The following is a 17,121-nucleotide window of genomic DNA, read 5'->3' as shown; positions in this document are numbered from 1 at the left end:
CGCAGGCAGGCGCGGGTAGCCGCGTGTCGAGGCGTCGTGCTCACTGGCGGCCTGAGAGTACCGTGTGGCCGAGGTGGGACCGGCCGCGGGGCACCGGGGGAGGAGGAGGAGGAGGAGGGGACGGCCGGGGATCGGTCCCACGGCGTCAGGGCTGCGGACGAACCCCCCCTCCCGGTGCTGCCCAGGGAGCCTGGGCCGTTGTCCAGGTGCTGGGGCCTGGCACGAAGGGGCCGCCAGCGCGCTGTGAGGAGCCGGCAGCCCGCTGTGAGGGGCTGCGGCGGCATCGCCCGGCGGCTCTTTGATCCGGGCCATGGTAAAGGCCGTCTGCGTGAACGGGCTCAAAAGGCCCGCCGAGGGCGCGGGGGGACGGCAGGCGGCTCGGAAGAGGAGGAGGGCGGCCGGCGGCGGCCGGGAGCCGGGCCCTGAGGTGAGGAGCGGAGCGGAGCGCGGCCGGCGCTGTGAGGGGAGCGCTGCGGGCCCGCGGCGGCTCTCCCGCGCGGAGCCCTTTGTAGGTTATCGCATCACGCGTTGGGATGCTGGAAACTCCGCAAAAACGTGTTTTACTGGCGGTCTGCTCGTTTCGCTAGCCGGAGGGTTAGCTAAAGATAATACCTGCAGATAATGGCTTAGTCTCTGCTCCCAGAAACGTGGAAATTGACTCATTTGGAGTGTTATGCGTTTACATTTGGGGAATTTTAAACTCTTAACGTAAATGCACTCTCCAGTATCGTTTTTTCCTAAAGAAAATCGATCTTGAAAGGAGCACGTGTGTGCTGAGCGCGTTCACGCCTGCAGGGTGCCCGTCAGCCCCAGGTCTGAGCCTCACGGTAGGGCCCGACTCACCCCGTTACGCCGTGCTCCCCGCACGGGACGAGGGCTAAGCGTGCTCTTGTCGGGATTATTTGTACCTGATCACAAACTGACGTTCCTGTGCTTGGCAGGTAGCCTTGGCTTGGTGAAACGAAACTTCTGCTGTTTGGTTGGGATTTTCTTTTTTTTTTTTTTTTTTTTTTTTTTTTTTTGCAGATGTCTAATTAGGCTGTCTTGAAAACAATGGTGTCATTACTTATACGTCTAATTTAGCATGAGAGATGAGGGACTAGCAATTGCGCCACCCTGTGTTATTATTACTAGATGATTCTTAACCACTTGGACCTCAAAGGTTGTCACCTCTGTTTAGCTTTCTTACCTAATGACAAATGGGTGTAGAAGTGCACCCACTCAGTCCCTTGTCAGGCTCTGTCAAAATTAATGAGCACAAGGCTTGTTAGCGTGGTGGGGAAAACACAACTTCTGGTAGCTGTTTCATCAAATCATAGAATAGTTTGGGTTGGAAGGGACCTTTAAAGGTCATCTAGTCCAACTCCCCAGTAATAAGCAGGGACATCCTGTTTATCCTTTGGGATTTGATATTCTGTAGTGTTCTGTGGTCTTTTTTCTTTGCCCCTGTATGCTGTGATGTCTTTTCATCACATAAAAAGAGTATCTTGAAAATTTTTACAGATCAAAGGAGCCCCAACAGGCCATATGGTCAGTGGTGGTCCCCAAAATCATGCGTTTACTTGCTAATTAGCTTTTAGGAGAATTTGTACATTTAGGCTTAACGAACTATTGTGTTGAACCATGTGGTACAGTCTCCATCTCATCTCTTCCTGCAGTTTCCTTGGATGAAACACTTTTTTTCCTGTGGGGGTCAGCAAACCCATCTGCCAAAACAGATCACATAATGTAAATGAAGTAAATGGGTTACAGCAAAACCTTACATGAAGTGGCAAATATAAATGCCCAAAGCTCTACAGCACCAAGTGGGTGAATTATTTGAGAGAGCAGAACACCGTGTTTGCAAATCAAATAACTTTGTCTCCTTACTACATACATCTACTTACATTAATCTTTATTAAATAAATCGTTGAAGTTTTGTACCTGGGTTACTGAAATATTGATAGTAAATGTAATATTAAACTGTGATCTGAAAGGAAACTTTTGCCTGCAATAACTGGAAGAGTTATTTTAAATGTAGTTGATTGTATCCAAATAGTATATAGTTTCCTCTTACTGTATAATTCACTTAATTTTCCATGATCTTGTGTGATTACATAAAACCTGTCTTTACTAATGTTTCCCTTTTTACAGGAAAAGTCATCTTGCTTGTCAGCAGCTTTATTTGGCGAGGACTGCGAGATCAGCCGTGACCAGCTGTATGAGTTGTTAAAGTTTGCAGCTTTGGGAAAATGCCACAGTGCAGCACAGCCCAGGTAAAATACATTCATATTCGGGAATCAGCCCTGTCTGGTGTCTTCACGGCTTGTGAAAACTTACTTAAAGGCATATTGTCCATGTTGGTTGTGGAATCTGTTCAACGCAGTTACCATAATGACAGCCTGTATTATGTAGATACAGTTGTTGTTAGACTTGGCCAGAGACCAGAATTCCTCTCCTGACAAAGATTCCACCATTTCATAGTTTTGTTTCATGCAGTTATCAAAAACTAAACAATTTTGTGGAACAGAAGAAGCTTCACACACTGAGAAACAAAACACCGTGTTAAAAATAGTAACGCAACACAAAAAATATTAACAGGCTTCACGTCAGATGTAATTGAAGCAGAGTTTCAGAGAAACAGTTGCCTTTTTCAGGGCAACTTCTCAGCAATGGAAGGGAAGGGCTCGGACAGCCAAAATATGGTGAAATGTAATGAATCTTGCAATAAAACTCAAGGCAAAATGATGCCACTCTAGATTTTTAGTAGTGGATAGAAAATAATTTTGATGCATTAATTCCCTAGACTGCATCACTACAGCTGAAGTTACTTGTGTATCCACATTCTGATGCATATAAATGAGGTATAAATGTCTTGAAATGGTACTGCAGCAGAATTTTACTATAACACATTCTTTCTCTGTCTCCCATATTATGTTGCTTCCAGGAATATGTGGCTGTTTGAGATAAGCTATAAAGCCTCTTCTCATTGAAGTCATTTGGCACTTTGCCATTCACTGACTTAAAAAGCTGGGCTGGTTCCAAGTTTGTTTTTAAGAGTGCTTGATAGTTGTTTTGCTTTGATTTTTGATTTTTTGATTTTTTTTTTTAAACTGCAGCTGGTGCCGTATTTATCGCCAAAGCCACCTGGCTGGGGTTGTCGTTATTGTTCTACCTGAAATGAGCCAACTCCATTTCTACCAATTCTATTTGCAGTTCAGACACCTCAGAAAAGTGTTCCGGCATGTAAGTCCCCTGACTGTATTGCTGTCTTCTAAAGTTCTTCCAGTCCTGAAACCATGTCCTAAGGATTAATCGCTGCAGTGAAATTATTGCCTTTTCTAATAGGAAGTGGACAACTTTGACTCACAAAGCAAGCTAATGAGAGGATCTATTTGTAGCCTTTGTCAGCTCAGAACAAAGGCTAAGGCTTTGATATTAGAAACAGGTTTTCAAGACACGTCTTTGAAGCCTTACAGGTGAAACATGTATTGATGTTTCAGTCCTCTGACTATTACGCTTCCCGCATCTTCCGGATGTCAGTGAGATTAAAAATATCTCAATTAATTTGGAATTTACTCTGAGTGAGTGAGGAGACTCTCAATAGTTATGCTATTCCCACTGGTTGAAAAATCTCACTTTTATTATTTGCACTTTATGTCGAGTTTCTCCCATTTCACAAAAAGATTATTAGAAGAATTATTTTATTTTTCTGAGTTACAAGCAATATTTTTGAAGGAAGAAAGAAGCACTTCAATTCAGACTCCTAGAGAATTCTCCCTGAACTGCAGCAAATGCAAATTACAACTTAACTGGAAAGTCTTTAGTTTCTATCAAAGAAAGTCTTAAGATTTGCCTTCTTGATTGTACCGGGCAAGGCAAATCTGTCCCATTGTACAAAGAATCCTATATTATCTGTCATTAAAACAGGTTTGGTTTGTGTTGGGTTTTTATTCTTCCTTGGGAAAACACCAGACGTATTTCCATTACTTTGTTATCCATCCTTCTCTAAATTTGGCTGGTTTAGGAATCAAGAACATCTAATTTGCTTGATATTTCTGCTTCTGCTTCAAAGCCTGTAACACATTTCTTTATTTCAGAGGTTCACATTAACACCTTCTGCCAACTTCCTAGCCAGCCTGTACGGAGAAGGAGCAAACCCGAAACCTCAAAACACTGCACAAGGTATCTTGCTTGGTTCTGCATCGTTTCTTTCAACCACAGTGATTCACTTTCAACAGTAATTTATGACTTTGCATCCTGTGCAATGCCGGCATGGTGCTATGGTAAACTTGTTTACAAAGGAAAACATACAATGGCTTAAAGCATGAGACTAGTTATCCTAACTAGTTCAATAACTCTCTGTTGGTCACAAGTAAATGCAAAAAGCAGAGATAAAGTTTTAAACATGTTTAATCCAAAATTCTGATTTGTTACCCATTTTTTGATTATTCTAAGATGTATCTAATAAAAGATACGGAAACATAAATTAGATTTGAGATGAGTTGTTACTCATTTCTTTGGGTATGTTGACAACAGATTTCCTATTTTTATACTCTCTATAAAAGTGATTGTAATCCAACAGGCTTGTACAAAACCTGCAGGAGACTGCAACTTCACTGAAATTGTTAGAATTGTAACAAAGAACCTTGAATTCAAGTCCTAAATGGGAGAATGAATAGCTGTTACATTCAGTGTATTGACAAAGCCCTCTAGCATCGTGACTGTAAACCTACTGCACAGTCACAGATCTGAGATGTCAGGTGTATTTTCTTTTAAGTGTAATCTGCAGAGAATCACCTACAGGATAGCTGAACTTCATACAGCTGTGGATTCTGGTGTCAGTTCAGTGGTTGCTTCCTTGTGAGCCACACTTTTCTCCTGATAACACTTACAGGAAAGAATTCCAAAGAGAAGGTAGAAAAGAAAAGAGAACTTCTTTTACAGCTTACATGAAGTAACAGATGATTATGTTGTCAGGCTTATGAGGCAAGTTTGTTCTCTCTATTTCTGAACGGAAAGCGAGACTCACTTGCTTCTGAATCAGCCAGCGGTGTCAGTAGCTGAACTGGGAGTAAGATTCAAGTATCCTGAATATTAAGCATATTATATATATAGTATATACACTATATACATTATATATAGTGTTGTGTATATCTAATTATGTATATATAATTTATATGGTGTGTGTATATATACATACAATAAATGAGATATAAACTGGAGATATAAACTGGCAATAGACAGATATGTCTGTCTGTCTCTCCAGTTTATTGTTCTAGGTAATGTTTTCCTTTGAAATGGTGTAGCCTCTTAGCTTACATACTACTGCAGAAAACTGACTGCAAGTAGGGAGTGCTATCTGAGCTTGACAAATGCTTCTTTATTTTACAGGTTTGACTTCCACTAGTTCTAAAAGCTCAGACTTGAAATGTGATCCCATCTTTCAGAAATATGGAGGAAAAAAACGTGGTCTTACAAGCTATATTCTAACTTCAGAAGAGCTGAACAAATATGACTATCCCATAAAAGGTCAGTTTTTGAAGACATTTATTTGGTTGTTTTGGTTTGTTTTTTTTTTTAAAATTTTCACAGTTAGTGATATGTTTGGTCACATAAGATATATGATGAGTTTTAGAGGAAAGAGGTCTGTCTGTTATTCATGGATATCTTTTCATTCTAGGCTCCACTAGATGGAAAGGCTATGTATGTACAGGGTGTGATAAGCAGAGGACGGACAGCAGCCCCCTCTTTGGTCTGGATTGTGAAATGGTAAAAATGAATGTGTGGCCTTATAAAATATAGTTGAGCAACCAGACTCCTACCAGCTATTCCGAAGTGAGCCAAGCACCCTGTGTATTTGCTAAACCACTTATGATAGATATTAATATCTGCTGCCAGTCCCTTCACTGATGGTACCAGTGTTAAATGCAGCCATGGGAAGGACTGAGGAAGTGCTTCTGGCGACAAGACAGAAATGTTACCGTGAGCAGTGCAGCAGAGAGCTCAGTTCTGTGCTGGCTGTCAGAGCAGCAGCTGGATCTGGCAGGCCCATCAGCGGTGCTGCAGTACCCCCTGAGACTGCTGTGGAATTCCTCCTCCCGGCCCTCCCCAAGGGTTGGGAAAGATACTTCTGCATCACACATCTTTCCTTTAGCCATCACAGTTCTCGTAGCATGCTGTGGTGAAGATTCCTCGTTTAGTGCAGTTTTGACCTTGCAGAGATGCCTATTTGGCATCAGCATTGAGTAACTAATGATACACCCTGGGCTCTGCTTTTAAATTGTGCATCCTCTCTGGTGAAGATGTTCTCAGTGACAGCTCTGCAGTGCAGTGCACAGACCAATTTTGTGAAATCAGCACTTCTTTACAATGGTTTTGTTTGTGTTGTGCTTACCTCTGTGTTTGCTGTGCTTATGCTGGGCATTTAACAATTAAAATGAAGCATGCTACAGTATAAAACAACTAGCTATGAGTGGTAGATCTCCAAGTTGAGTAACTCCTTAGTAGTGATGCTGGCTGCAGCCAAATCAGATGTTAGCCAAGGTTTTTGAGTGGCAGCATCATGCTGATTCAACATCTGCCTCTGCTTCTTCCTGACAGTGCCTGACTGCAAAAGGGAATGAAGTCACTTATGTCTCTTTGGTGGATGCACGGGGTCAGTGCCTCTTGAATGAACTCGTCAAACCTCAGAGCGAAGTAGTGAACTACCGTACCAGGTGACTTGCACATAAGTTTCTTACTCCTCGTCTTTAAGAGCTGCGACCCTTTCAAACCAAGCCTGTTACACAGGACCTTTCAGAAGGCTGTGGTTTGCACAGATGCTACTGCGTTTCTCTCGGTGTTCGGAATACAGTTCTTGCTATGTGATTAGAATAACCAACGTTATATATATACTTTCTGCTACCTAGTGGCCGTGTGGCTACCAGGCGGAAGCATTACCATTCTGCAGCGTTCTAGGAAAAGTTCTGTTACAAATTAACAATACACAGCCTAAGTACTGCTGGCTATAAAATAAGATGGAGGGTACGAGTACAAGATTGCAGTCTGTGTCTCTGCTCCATAGCTAAGTTTGCTCATCTGTAAAAAATGAACGGAGCAGCTCATCAGCTTGTACACACCTCTAGGGCTGGGCTCAGTATTATAACAAGAGCAGGCAAAACTCAAGCCTTGTTTTCTCCAAAACTTTGCCCGACTTTGTCGAGGAGGTGACATGCCAATCCCCTCAGGTTACTTGGAAGTATCTCCTTCCACGATCAGTCTTGCAGTATTTCCTTACCTGTGCTATCTGATGCTAAGAACTGCCTCACTTAAGAATAAGTTATACTTGAGAGAGATAAAATTTTGAAACAGAGGTGGTAGCACTGATAGCAGTTTATTATACCTGCAGTATATCCTCTTATGTGGAACAGAGAGCAGTAAATAGCATTCTGTCATGAGTTCATATTTTACATGCTCTGCTTGTAATACTCGCCAGTAGGCGCTGTTGCTAGTGTGTTGCTTTTACCTCATCCAGCTTTTGTTTTGAAGCTTCTCAGGAATCACAGAGGAAATGCTTCTTCCAGTGAAAACCAGCCTGTCAGATATCCAAACCAGACTAAAAAAAATACTTCCCCGTGATGCAGTATTGGTGGGTCATTCTCTAAATAATGATCTTCAGGCTTTGGAAGTGAGTATGCTTTTAAGAGTATTTTTCCCAACCCTGTGATACTGATTTCAGACCTGAAAACTCTAAACAATTGCTCTTTTTATTGCTGAACACTTGTTAATTGCTTTTTATTATGAGTAGCCTTATGTCTGTAAGGATTTAAAAGAGAAAGACTCTCCTTACATCTATAAAACTTGCAAGGGGTTGTTCAGAACCCAAAAGCAAGGGAGGAGTCTGTCCACACATAGATACAGGTGCAACAGCAGCTTTACCTCTGCTTCAGCCAGATGCTTCTGATTGATAGCTGTCACGGGAAGAACTGAAGTCCTTCCTATATTTAATTTAACCAGCCTAAAATACTTGAATCATAATTCATCTTTCTAACCCAATCTAGATCTTCCCAATAGAGTGTTAGAAAGGAGAGCTGTGTTTGTTTCATTGTTCCCATCTGCTCTCTTGTTGTGGCCCAGTTATCTACCAGTGAGAAACTGGCAACTGAAATGAAAAGGCAGAGGCGCAGATAACAATGGAGCTACTGCCCAATTCTGTATCACTGCTGTTCTTAAATTAAACTGGTGATGTTTTCTCCCCTCCAGATGATCCACCCCAGTGTTATCGATACTTCATTGCTTTTTGCCAGAACAGGAAATCGAAGATTTAAGCTAAAATTTCTAGCCAGAGCTGTTTTAGGGTAAGATTATTACCATATTGTTGTGGTAAATATTAGAAACTCTGACGGTGGGGCACAGGGTCTTGCTCTTCCACTAGTAGCATCAGAATTATTTTGTTTTTCACTAAAATTCAAAAGAAAGGAGGAGGCTGTGCAAATAGACACGGTAAAGAAGAATTTACTGCCGGTTTGAAACATCAGGCAGCGTGATGGCTTGTCGTTGAGCAAGCAGGGATGCTGTGACCCAAGCAGGTTTGGGTCCTCGCAACACTAGCTTTTCTGCAGGTCTGTAGCCGTATCAGTGTACTGAATTGTAGAGCAACAAAGACACTCTGGCTCATGCTAATGAGATCTGTTTTAGTTAGCAAGAGAGAAAGGTTAATGTATGAAAGTGTGCTTTACTGACTTAAATGATATTCCTCGGTGTACTACCTACCACTGGGTAGTATGTCTTAGCAATATAGTTCTCACCGTTCACATAGTGACTGTTAATACTCTGCAGCGCCAGACTTCACTGAGTTGGAGGCTGCCTCGCTGTCTATGTGCAAATTGTGAGTTGGGTCATTGGTCGAGGAAGAAGTAAAATTAAAAATAGTCACGCATGAGAGTACCAAGTATTAGCACTGCTTCTGTCAAACCTGGTAAACAGTGTTTTGCTCAACATTGCGAAAACATGTCTTGCGGTAACTTTTGGGAATATTTCACAAGAATGCTGCAGCACAGAACCAAAATCCTTTTTGGAGAGAGGAAAGCTATTTTGCCCAGAAAGGACCCATTTTAGAAAAGACAGGATGTTGGTCAGTGTGGAAAAACAGATAACCTGCCTGTACGCCTAATTTTGATGCCCTAGGAAGGAGATTCAATGTGAAGAAATGGTTGGGCATGATCCTGCAGAAGATGCTAGAACTGCTTTGGAATTGGCTCAATTCTTTATTGAGCAAGGACCAGCAAAGGTAGCTATATCTAATTAAGATTTCTGTCCTTAATCGCAGAGCATACAAGTTGTTGTGCTTATGAAGGAAAAAAAACATCCCTGCCCATCCTCTTGTTGGTTTAAAAGAGAAAATGGAGTTGTGATAGAGGCCTCAATTTTGACAGCTTGTTACTTTCAGCATATATCCAGGTATCTTAATAACGCGAGCATTACCAGTGTTTCGGTACTTAAATGCTGACATGAATCAGCATATCTTGAAGAGGGGCACTGGGTAAAGAAGGACTGAGACACTTCCAGCCTACAGGAATGCCTGTCATTTTTCTAGATGAAAGAAGTGAGAGACCTTGTATGTTGTGGTAGTGATTCAGCTGGTTTTATGAATCTCTTGCTTGTGTTGTTGATTTCTGAGAGAAGTTCTTTGGAGATGATTGCTGCTTGATGCTGTGAGCGCTGCATGCTTGACAATGACAACAGAAAATAATAAGGCAAGAAATTAATGCCTGTGTTTCTTCACTACTGTGGAGTGTGCCTAGGTGACTCATAGAGAAAGCATGTGCTTTTTGGTTAGCTACAATTACGTGAGATCAAAGCCAACTACTAATCTTCTTCCTTCCCCAAGGTAGCAGAACTAAACTTGGAGATGCTTCTGAAAGCTGAAAACCTGGCTGAGGTCTCAAAGAAAAAAGATGCGTTACAGCCACAAGGATGTAGGGTCCAGCAACAGTTGAATGAGCCTCCACGTTTATCCAAACCATGGTAATAAGATTCTCAAATTTGCATGGTTTTCCTTCAGTTTAATAATAAAATCAAAGTAGTACGTTATGTTTTTCAGAAGGCATCAGGATCTTCAGAGAGAATCAAATAATTGTAGCATAGTATTGAAAATTTTCAGAAGTTGCATCTTAAATTTCACAAAGCGTTTTCTAGGCTGCTTTTGATGTTGAGGTCAAGAATGTTCTTTCACATTTCTTTAATGAACTGTATAATTTTGCTCAGACAAACACTTGAAAGCTTTTAATTCACCATATTGATAAATACTGTGATTCACAGCTTTCTTCTCTCTGCTAGTTTTTTAGAATGCTTGCAGGTAACTGGCCAAAACCCCCTCCTTTTGGGCAGACAGGAACTAGACTCTTCTGGCCTGTGTCAGAGTAACCTGAGCACTTCAAACAAACAGGTGAATGGACTTAGAGTGGGTTTGTCTAACCAAGCATCAAAGTAGTTCAGAGTTCTTGTTCTGGGGGTGGGTAGATGAGTCCTGTTTTAAAAAAGCTGCCTGACAATACTGTTAGTAATAGTGTTAATACCAGGTTAGCTAAATCCATTTTAACATTTCGGAAATAAGCTTTGATCCTCTACATCCTCTTATGACTCACTAAAGAAGAATTTCTGCCTGAGGACTTCCTTGGACAATAATGAAAATTAAAGTTGGGAATTAAGTTCAATAGCTTTGTTTCTGATCCTTTGCAGTACAATTGTTTTGTACGTCTTAGGGCTCTTACACTCTTTTCCCTCCAGATTCTTCAGAAAGCCTTAGAAGATGTTCCCCTGTCCACATTCAGTATCATTCAGTTCAGTTTGGGTCCAGAAAATATTTCCTCTCGCCTTCTTGCTGAACTTTGTGAAAAGGTACTATTTTTTTGAGAATAGTCTTCATTGCTGAGCTTGGAAAGAGACGTTAGTTATCTGGAGGCACCAAGTTCCTTTGCTTTGTGACGTTCCTTCTCTGATCTGTGTTCCTACAGGTGGGAAGCAAGCTGACGGACATGCTCACAATTTACGCTGGTCCGTTTGAAGAAAACTTTCGCCTGAAGTCTGTGAAAAAGAAGTTTGGGAAGTGTGGACCAATCCAGTGTCTTACAGTGGTAACTGAAACGTACCAGGTGAGGCGCACTCAAAGCACTAAGCTTGCTGACAGACATGGAAGGCCCGAATAATCTCTTGGAAAGATATAGATTAGAACCACTGAAATTCCAGTTACTCGGTGTGGGTTTTTTTCTGGTGGTTTAGTCATGAACTGCAACAATTCGGGGTATCTAAAAGCTGCTACACACAATGACAAGAATAAACACAGCTCACGTGGCTTAACTGTGCTGTTCAAGCTAGAGGACTTTGAGCACTGGAGAAGCTGAGATGCTTTTTGTCCCTTTTGAGAGAACTGATATGCTAAGGCCTTTAATGACAAAAAGGTTGTTACTCATTGATGAGGTAACTGAAGGTTGTTTTTAACTGCTACGGTATATAGAGTGTTACGTATATTACCCCCAAACGTTTTTATATTTTATTTTTAAAAGAAAACATAACTTTATTGACAGCTGACTTTTAAAAAGGGGAGGGCTAATGTGTGTTATTGATAAGTCTGAAGTATCTTACCGTTCTGTTTCAAGCCCTATGTCTGTATCCAATACGAAGTGCTGGAAGCTGCCCAGCTTGCTGTGGAAAGCCTAAATGGAGCTGAGGTAGCAGGATCCTGCATTAAGGTAAGCAATGCAAACAGCAAAAGCCCGAGTGCTGTTGAGCATAGGAACAGCAGCCACTATGTCTCTTTTAACATCTGCTCAAGCGTAGCGTCTGGGCAAATGCTGGCTGGTTGGGCTGTTACCATCTCCCTGTCCCTGGACAATTTAGAGCCACTGGCTGAAAAGAAATAGTTATAGCCCTCTTTTTTTTCCATTGTGCCTGTTGGCAGAAGGCGTTAGAAAGCATTCTGACTTCCAACTGCAGCTTTAAAAGGAAGAGCCAAGTAACAGGGTGTTAAAACGCCATATACAAAGTATGGGGTTCTTAGTTTTATAGTGCTTCTGCATTACAAACATGATCTCTCTTCCTTTTTCATGACTAATTAAGTTAGCCTTCATTAGTTGTATTTTTTTCAAGGGAGGGAAAATAGCTTGTCAACTTCTAGTAATGGGAGAAAATAATTTAAAATAGAGGCTCAGAACACAGAGCTGCTTGTGCTGACGTGCCGTGTTTGTTCCTGCTGAATCCACCCCAGGTCCAGAGGCCTGTCACTGCAGCAATGCTGGACTGTGATGTTTTGATAAAGGAATTAGAACTGGATGTAGAAAACGAAGGTGTGATTTATGTGGCGGGTCTAAAGCAGTCAGTAACAGAGAAGGACTTGCAAGAAGAATTTAGCCAGTTGAAAGACCTGGAAATGCTGTTCCTGCCAAAGGATCTCCAGAGTGCAAAGCACAGGAACTGCTGTTTCCTCAGTAAGTAGCTTCACGTACGCCTGCTTATTTCCTTCACATAAGCTCATTCAGCAGCCTTTGGGACTTTGCACAGACACAGCAAGAGCTACTGAAACTCACGTATGCTCTAAGTGATGGTATTTAAAATACTTCAGTGAAAGCATATATTGTTTGGAGGCGTAGTTTACAGCTAAATATTTAAAAGCAAAAAAACTTGCTTAAATAAGAAAAAAGATTATCTTTACTTAGAAAAGTTCCAGGATAGTTCATTAGCTCCAGTACCTCAGCGTGAGGGCTGGCTACTGTGCAGCTTCACACAGACAAGTAATCACCTCTACAAAGGTGAGGAGAACAACTGGATGAGTGCTGTTGCAGTTCACTGGCATTTCTATAGTCTGATGTTTACCTTTAGCAAGCTTGCAGCAGTGGTTTGTTTCTCGTCTCCCTCCTGCTCCACACCTTTAGCTCTGCCCTACAGATGCCAAGGAACAGGGCAGCAACATCCCTGCCAAAGCACGGTCTCCTTCTCTTTGTGTTTCAGAATTCCAGAAATCGCAGAGTGCTGTGGATGCCCTTGAAGTTATAAATGGCTGGACCTTGAAGGGCAGCAAACTAAGAAGTAGGAATGCTCTTGCTTCAGGTCACCTCTGGAGATGGATTCGGCAAATGAATCACAGCAACGGGAAGCAAAGAGGAAACATCTTTTATAAGAAAATGCAGCAACTGCCTGACTCTGTGAGTGTAAGACTATGCTGATGTTTGTTGCAGTTAGTGAAGGGGTTACTGCCCTGGGAACCAGGAGTGATGACTTTGTGACTTAGGCGCAGAGCTGCTTGTAACCGAAGGGTCTCCTTGTGCTGGAGCAGAGAGGCTGCCGAGGATCAGTTCCCACAAGGCAGTTTGGAGAGGTGTTATCACGTGAGCCAATGTGATGGTTGCAGGGTACTGTATAACCTTAAAACCAGCGCAGCTGGCAGGGCAGTGAGTGATGCTCCACAGGAACTGAAGCCTACCACCCTCTGTCGGAGGGCATGTACAGGTGTAGCAAGTTGTTTGGGAGTCGGAGAGGTGACTGTTGTGTGGGTGTGCAGGAAGGAATAGCTCTAGTTGCAGCTCTCATTTTTCCTGGAGGAAGCTGCAGTGCCATTTGAGTAGGGCGTGTGGTTCTTGCTGCTGCTGGAGCCCCTGCGCTGCCAACTGCCCACCAGTAACAGAAGCACTGCTGGCCTCACCTGTTCGATCCCTGACACTGCCCGAGGGTCAGTCTCACCACATGAGCGTGAGGTGTGATTGCTACAGCTCTGCGGATGAGTTGGGGATTCTAATGCTTATATTCTGTTATGCAGGAGCAGGATCTAAAGAAAAAGGTGAAGAAGTTAGACAACCATATCCAAAAGCTTTATAGAAGTCTGCAGAATAACACCTTGTGCGTTGTCCTCTTTCCTGGAGTGAACAGGTAACTTGCCACCTATTTTGCAAAGACCCAAGGAAACTACATAGCCAAATATTTTTATCTTAATCTATTAAAAAATAAAACGCTGCACAAGGAAGTGAAAGCCTGAGAGAAGACCTGAAGAAGCTGTTGTACTTATTCAGTCTGACTTTCATGTTAGGCCAATAAAACCTGAACAGTAAGTTCTGCCCATAAGCCATGCCTGATCCAGAAGAAGCACAAGTGCTGAAACCACTTATGTAGCTGATGGTCCAGATTAGCAAGGCTGAAGCACACAGTCTTGATTAATTATACAGGTCTTCTCAGTTCATCTGTCTTCCTCTGGGTGAAAGTTTCAGCCTTATTGACAGCAAGGTAAGGTTTATGAGCTCATGAGAGAATCAAGCAGAGTTTCCACAGCAGCCAGTTTTGTTAAGTGGTTTTGGTGTGGTTTTTGTTTGATTGGGTTTTTTTAAAACCACCTAACGCTGCAGCCAAGGCACCGTCTACCAGCTGTTGTCTTGTGGTACCCTGAGGTACGTGCTTCAGTCTTAGCTGATCAAGGAGGTGGTTCATGCCCTCATTCTTATGTGAGGGACACAACTGGGGAAAAAGAACACTTTCACCAAGTCCGTAAGCTTTCATAGGAAGGGGCAACTCTGAGAGTTGCGTTGGGCTTCAGCCCTACTATCAGGGATGCTTCCAGAGGAGTGGGCTTCCCGCATTTCCGACCCTGCAGCCTGAAGTGCCACAGTCATTCACGGCTCAGTTATTAACCAGAAAGGTTAAATCTTTCCCAGGAAAGGCCCTAGGTACTGAGTGCATACTTAGTTCAGCATTCCTCTTTCTGGTCTCTCACTGTGTCACTGGTCAGACAGTCAAATAAAGGTCACATCTACCCTCGCTTTTCTTCAGTGTCCCTTCGACAGCAGGGGTACCATTCCTTGCGGGGACAGAAGACGTGCCCTGAAATAGAAGCAGGGAGACAGAGCTGCTCAGCCTGGCTGCCCAGCTTCTCCTCTCCTACTTGAAAGGCTTCCTGAGAAGGCTCATGATGCTGTATTATGCGCTGCACCAAACAGTGGCCCTAGAAGGAAGACGCATCCCAAGCCAGGAGTATATTTAGGCATAATGCCTAAATGACAAACCATTTCAGCAAGGTTGCATGCCGAGGGCTGCTCTTGTATGATTTGCTCTAATTGTTCAGTTTTTAATAACTGGTTTTTAAAAAATATTTTTTTAATAGTTTGATCATTAAGCCGTTTTCCCCCTACACCAAGAAATAATAGCACACAAAATGAGACAGCAGCAATTCCTACCTTATTAGAGAAGTGCCGGTTTCATGTTGCTGTGTATAAATGGTCTCTTGCACAAGGTCGGTATCAAATACTGCCTCAGTTTAACTCGGCCATGGAGGAGGCCTGGACGGAGGGCTGACCTCTGCGGGCAGTTTAGTAGTGCACATGGGCCTTTCATCACCTGCTGCGGCCTTCTGGGCTACAGCTGAGTCAGTTTTTACATTTCTCAGCAATCATTTGCCTCGTCTCTACAGCACTGTCACCTCAGCCGCTTTGCACACCAGCCTGTCCGCCCGACGGGGAAGGTTTGAGGCCAGGGTGGCTGTGGAGTTAGAGTCCACACTCTGTGTCTTTTGTAGCAGATTTGCTGGTCTCAGCTGGTCCAAAGTCACTTTTCAAGGGCCATCTCAAACCAGCTTCATGTGGCACAAGGTTGCCTGTTGTGTGGCATCACGGAGGGGTATGAAACCCACCAGCAGACCAGGTGGAGTCGGGAGTTCACATCCACAAAGAGCCTGTAGATGCCCACAGAGCCCGGGCTCGTGTTCCTCTCAGGCTGTGGGGTGGGTTGGAAAGGAGCTCCATCCCAGGCTTGGAAGAGGTTTCTTGCCAAGTGAGGGTCCTGTATTACTGATCATCCAGAGGAGGCATCTTGATTAAAAAGAATGCCAAAAAAATGACGGGTGGGGGAAAAAAAAATAATAAAAAAATGCAGGTTTTTTTTTCCAATTTGCTGACCCTGAGGGCTGCAGGGGTCTCACTACTAGACCAGCAAGTCTGTGTGCATCAAGGGCACCCTGACCAGAAATAACACTCCTCTTGTTTGTGTTGCAGCACGTATGGATCACAATCTGGCCTTGGTCTGATGGGAATAAAAGGTGACAGAGGGAGGAGTGCTTGTTAACTGCCAAGTTTTTAAGCAAAGTCTTTTGTTAAGATATTTTTAATTACTTTAAATATTGATGTCTTTGTAAAGATCTCTTGCCATAAGAACAATAGGCTTTCACTCTGTATCTTTTACAAAGCCTAAAAATAAAAGCTATTCAAAACATCTTAAAGCGCAAAACCTTTTCCATTAACCCTTCTTGTTGTGGCAGTTTTCCTCAGCAGTGGGTGAACTGGGCAAGTGCTGAGGCAGAGTCAGGCGCAAACCGGGGTGGGGCGGGGGGTGTTGGTGCGACAGCCCGTCAGTATTGGCCCACAAGATGTACCTCAGCCAGTCGGTGACTGCCGGCGACTGACGTACCAGCTGGGCTGTCTTCACTGAAACCTGTCGGGCCCTCAAACCAGCAAGCCAAGTTAATGTAGAACCTGCAGCAGCTGCTCAGTGGTTAACGGCCTTCTCAGGAATTGTGTGGATTTCTGGAAATGTGCTGTGCCAGCTCTGCAGCGGAGTCGCTGCCTCCTTTCCGGGAAAGCACCGTACTTAGTCCATGGAAAGGAGGAATTGGTGATTCATACTTCTTGGACAATCTTCACTTTCTCCTCCCTCCCTGACCGCCCCCCACACCCCTCACACACAAAAAAAAGGAGGAAAAAAGAGAAGTCCCAGTGCTGCTGTGGGAGGGGCAAGGGCCGTTTTAAGGCAAGGACATGTCTGTGCGAACGTCACGCATCACTGACAGCAGGGCGCTGGAGGCGCAGAGCTGCAGTAAGGCTCTGCTCTACCAGCAGCGGGTGCAACCCGACAGCTTCAGACCTGTGCTTTGCAGCCATTGCCATCTAAAATAAAGGCTGCTTGACCACCTCCTGTAAAAAAAAAAAAAAATAAAAGGAAATGCTTGTTAAGGTTTGAATGTGAGATGGAGGATTTCTTTAGATGAATTAGAATGAGCTGTTGAAAGTTGAAATAGTTATTATTCCAGCAATTATTAAATACAGCTGATAGAATATTTACACCCTCCTACTTTCCAACCTCAAGTTCACTGTGTCGGGCTCCTGAGCAAAGAGCAGCTTCTGGAGTAGA

The 17,121-nt window shown here is 43.3% G+C and overlaps 1 protein-coding gene across 4 annotated transcripts; it reads left to right on the top strand.

The window, feature by feature from the left end:
- Window positions 1-28: 28 nt before the first annotated feature.
- REXO5 (RNA exonuclease 5) lies at window positions 29-16,206 on the top strand. 4 transcript variants are annotated; one of them, XM_054210957.1, is made up of 19 exons: window positions 29-427; window positions 2,134-2,255; window positions 3,099-3,225; window positions 4,080-4,164; window positions 5,374-5,511; window positions 5,663-5,751; window positions 6,583-6,698; window positions 7,510-7,648; window positions 8,224-8,318; window positions 9,148-9,250; window positions 9,851-9,987; window positions 10,282-10,408; window positions 10,750-10,860; window positions 10,977-11,114; window positions 11,619-11,711; window positions 12,227-12,446; window positions 12,967-13,160; window positions 13,772-13,881; window positions 15,990-16,206. In XM_054210957.1, the coding sequence occupies exons 1-19, from the start codon at window positions 311-313 to the stop codon at window positions 16,057-16,059; spliced, it is 2,331 nt and encodes a 776-aa protein (XP_054066932.1). In that variant the 5' UTR covers window positions 29-310; the 3' UTR covers window positions 16,060-16,206. The 4 variants fall into 4 exon arrangements, with proteins under 4 accessions (XP_054066932.1, XP_054066935.1, XP_054066933.1 ...); XM_054210958.1 differs by having other exon boundaries at window positions 31-427; window positions 10,300-10,408; XM_054210959.1 differs by lacking the exon at window positions 29-427 and adding an exon at window positions 1,767-1,805.
- The last annotated feature ends 915 nt before the right edge of the window (window positions 16,207-17,121 follow it).

Source organism: Rissa tridactyla, chromosome 8, assembly GCF_028500815.1.
Source record: "Rissa tridactyla isolate bRisTri1 chromosome 8, bRisTri1.patW.cur.20221130, whole genome shotgun sequence".
Lineage (NCBI taxonomy): Eukaryota > Metazoa > Chordata > Aves > Charadriiformes > Laridae > Rissa > Rissa tridactyla.
This window is presented reverse-complemented; position numbering and strand designations above follow the sequence as displayed.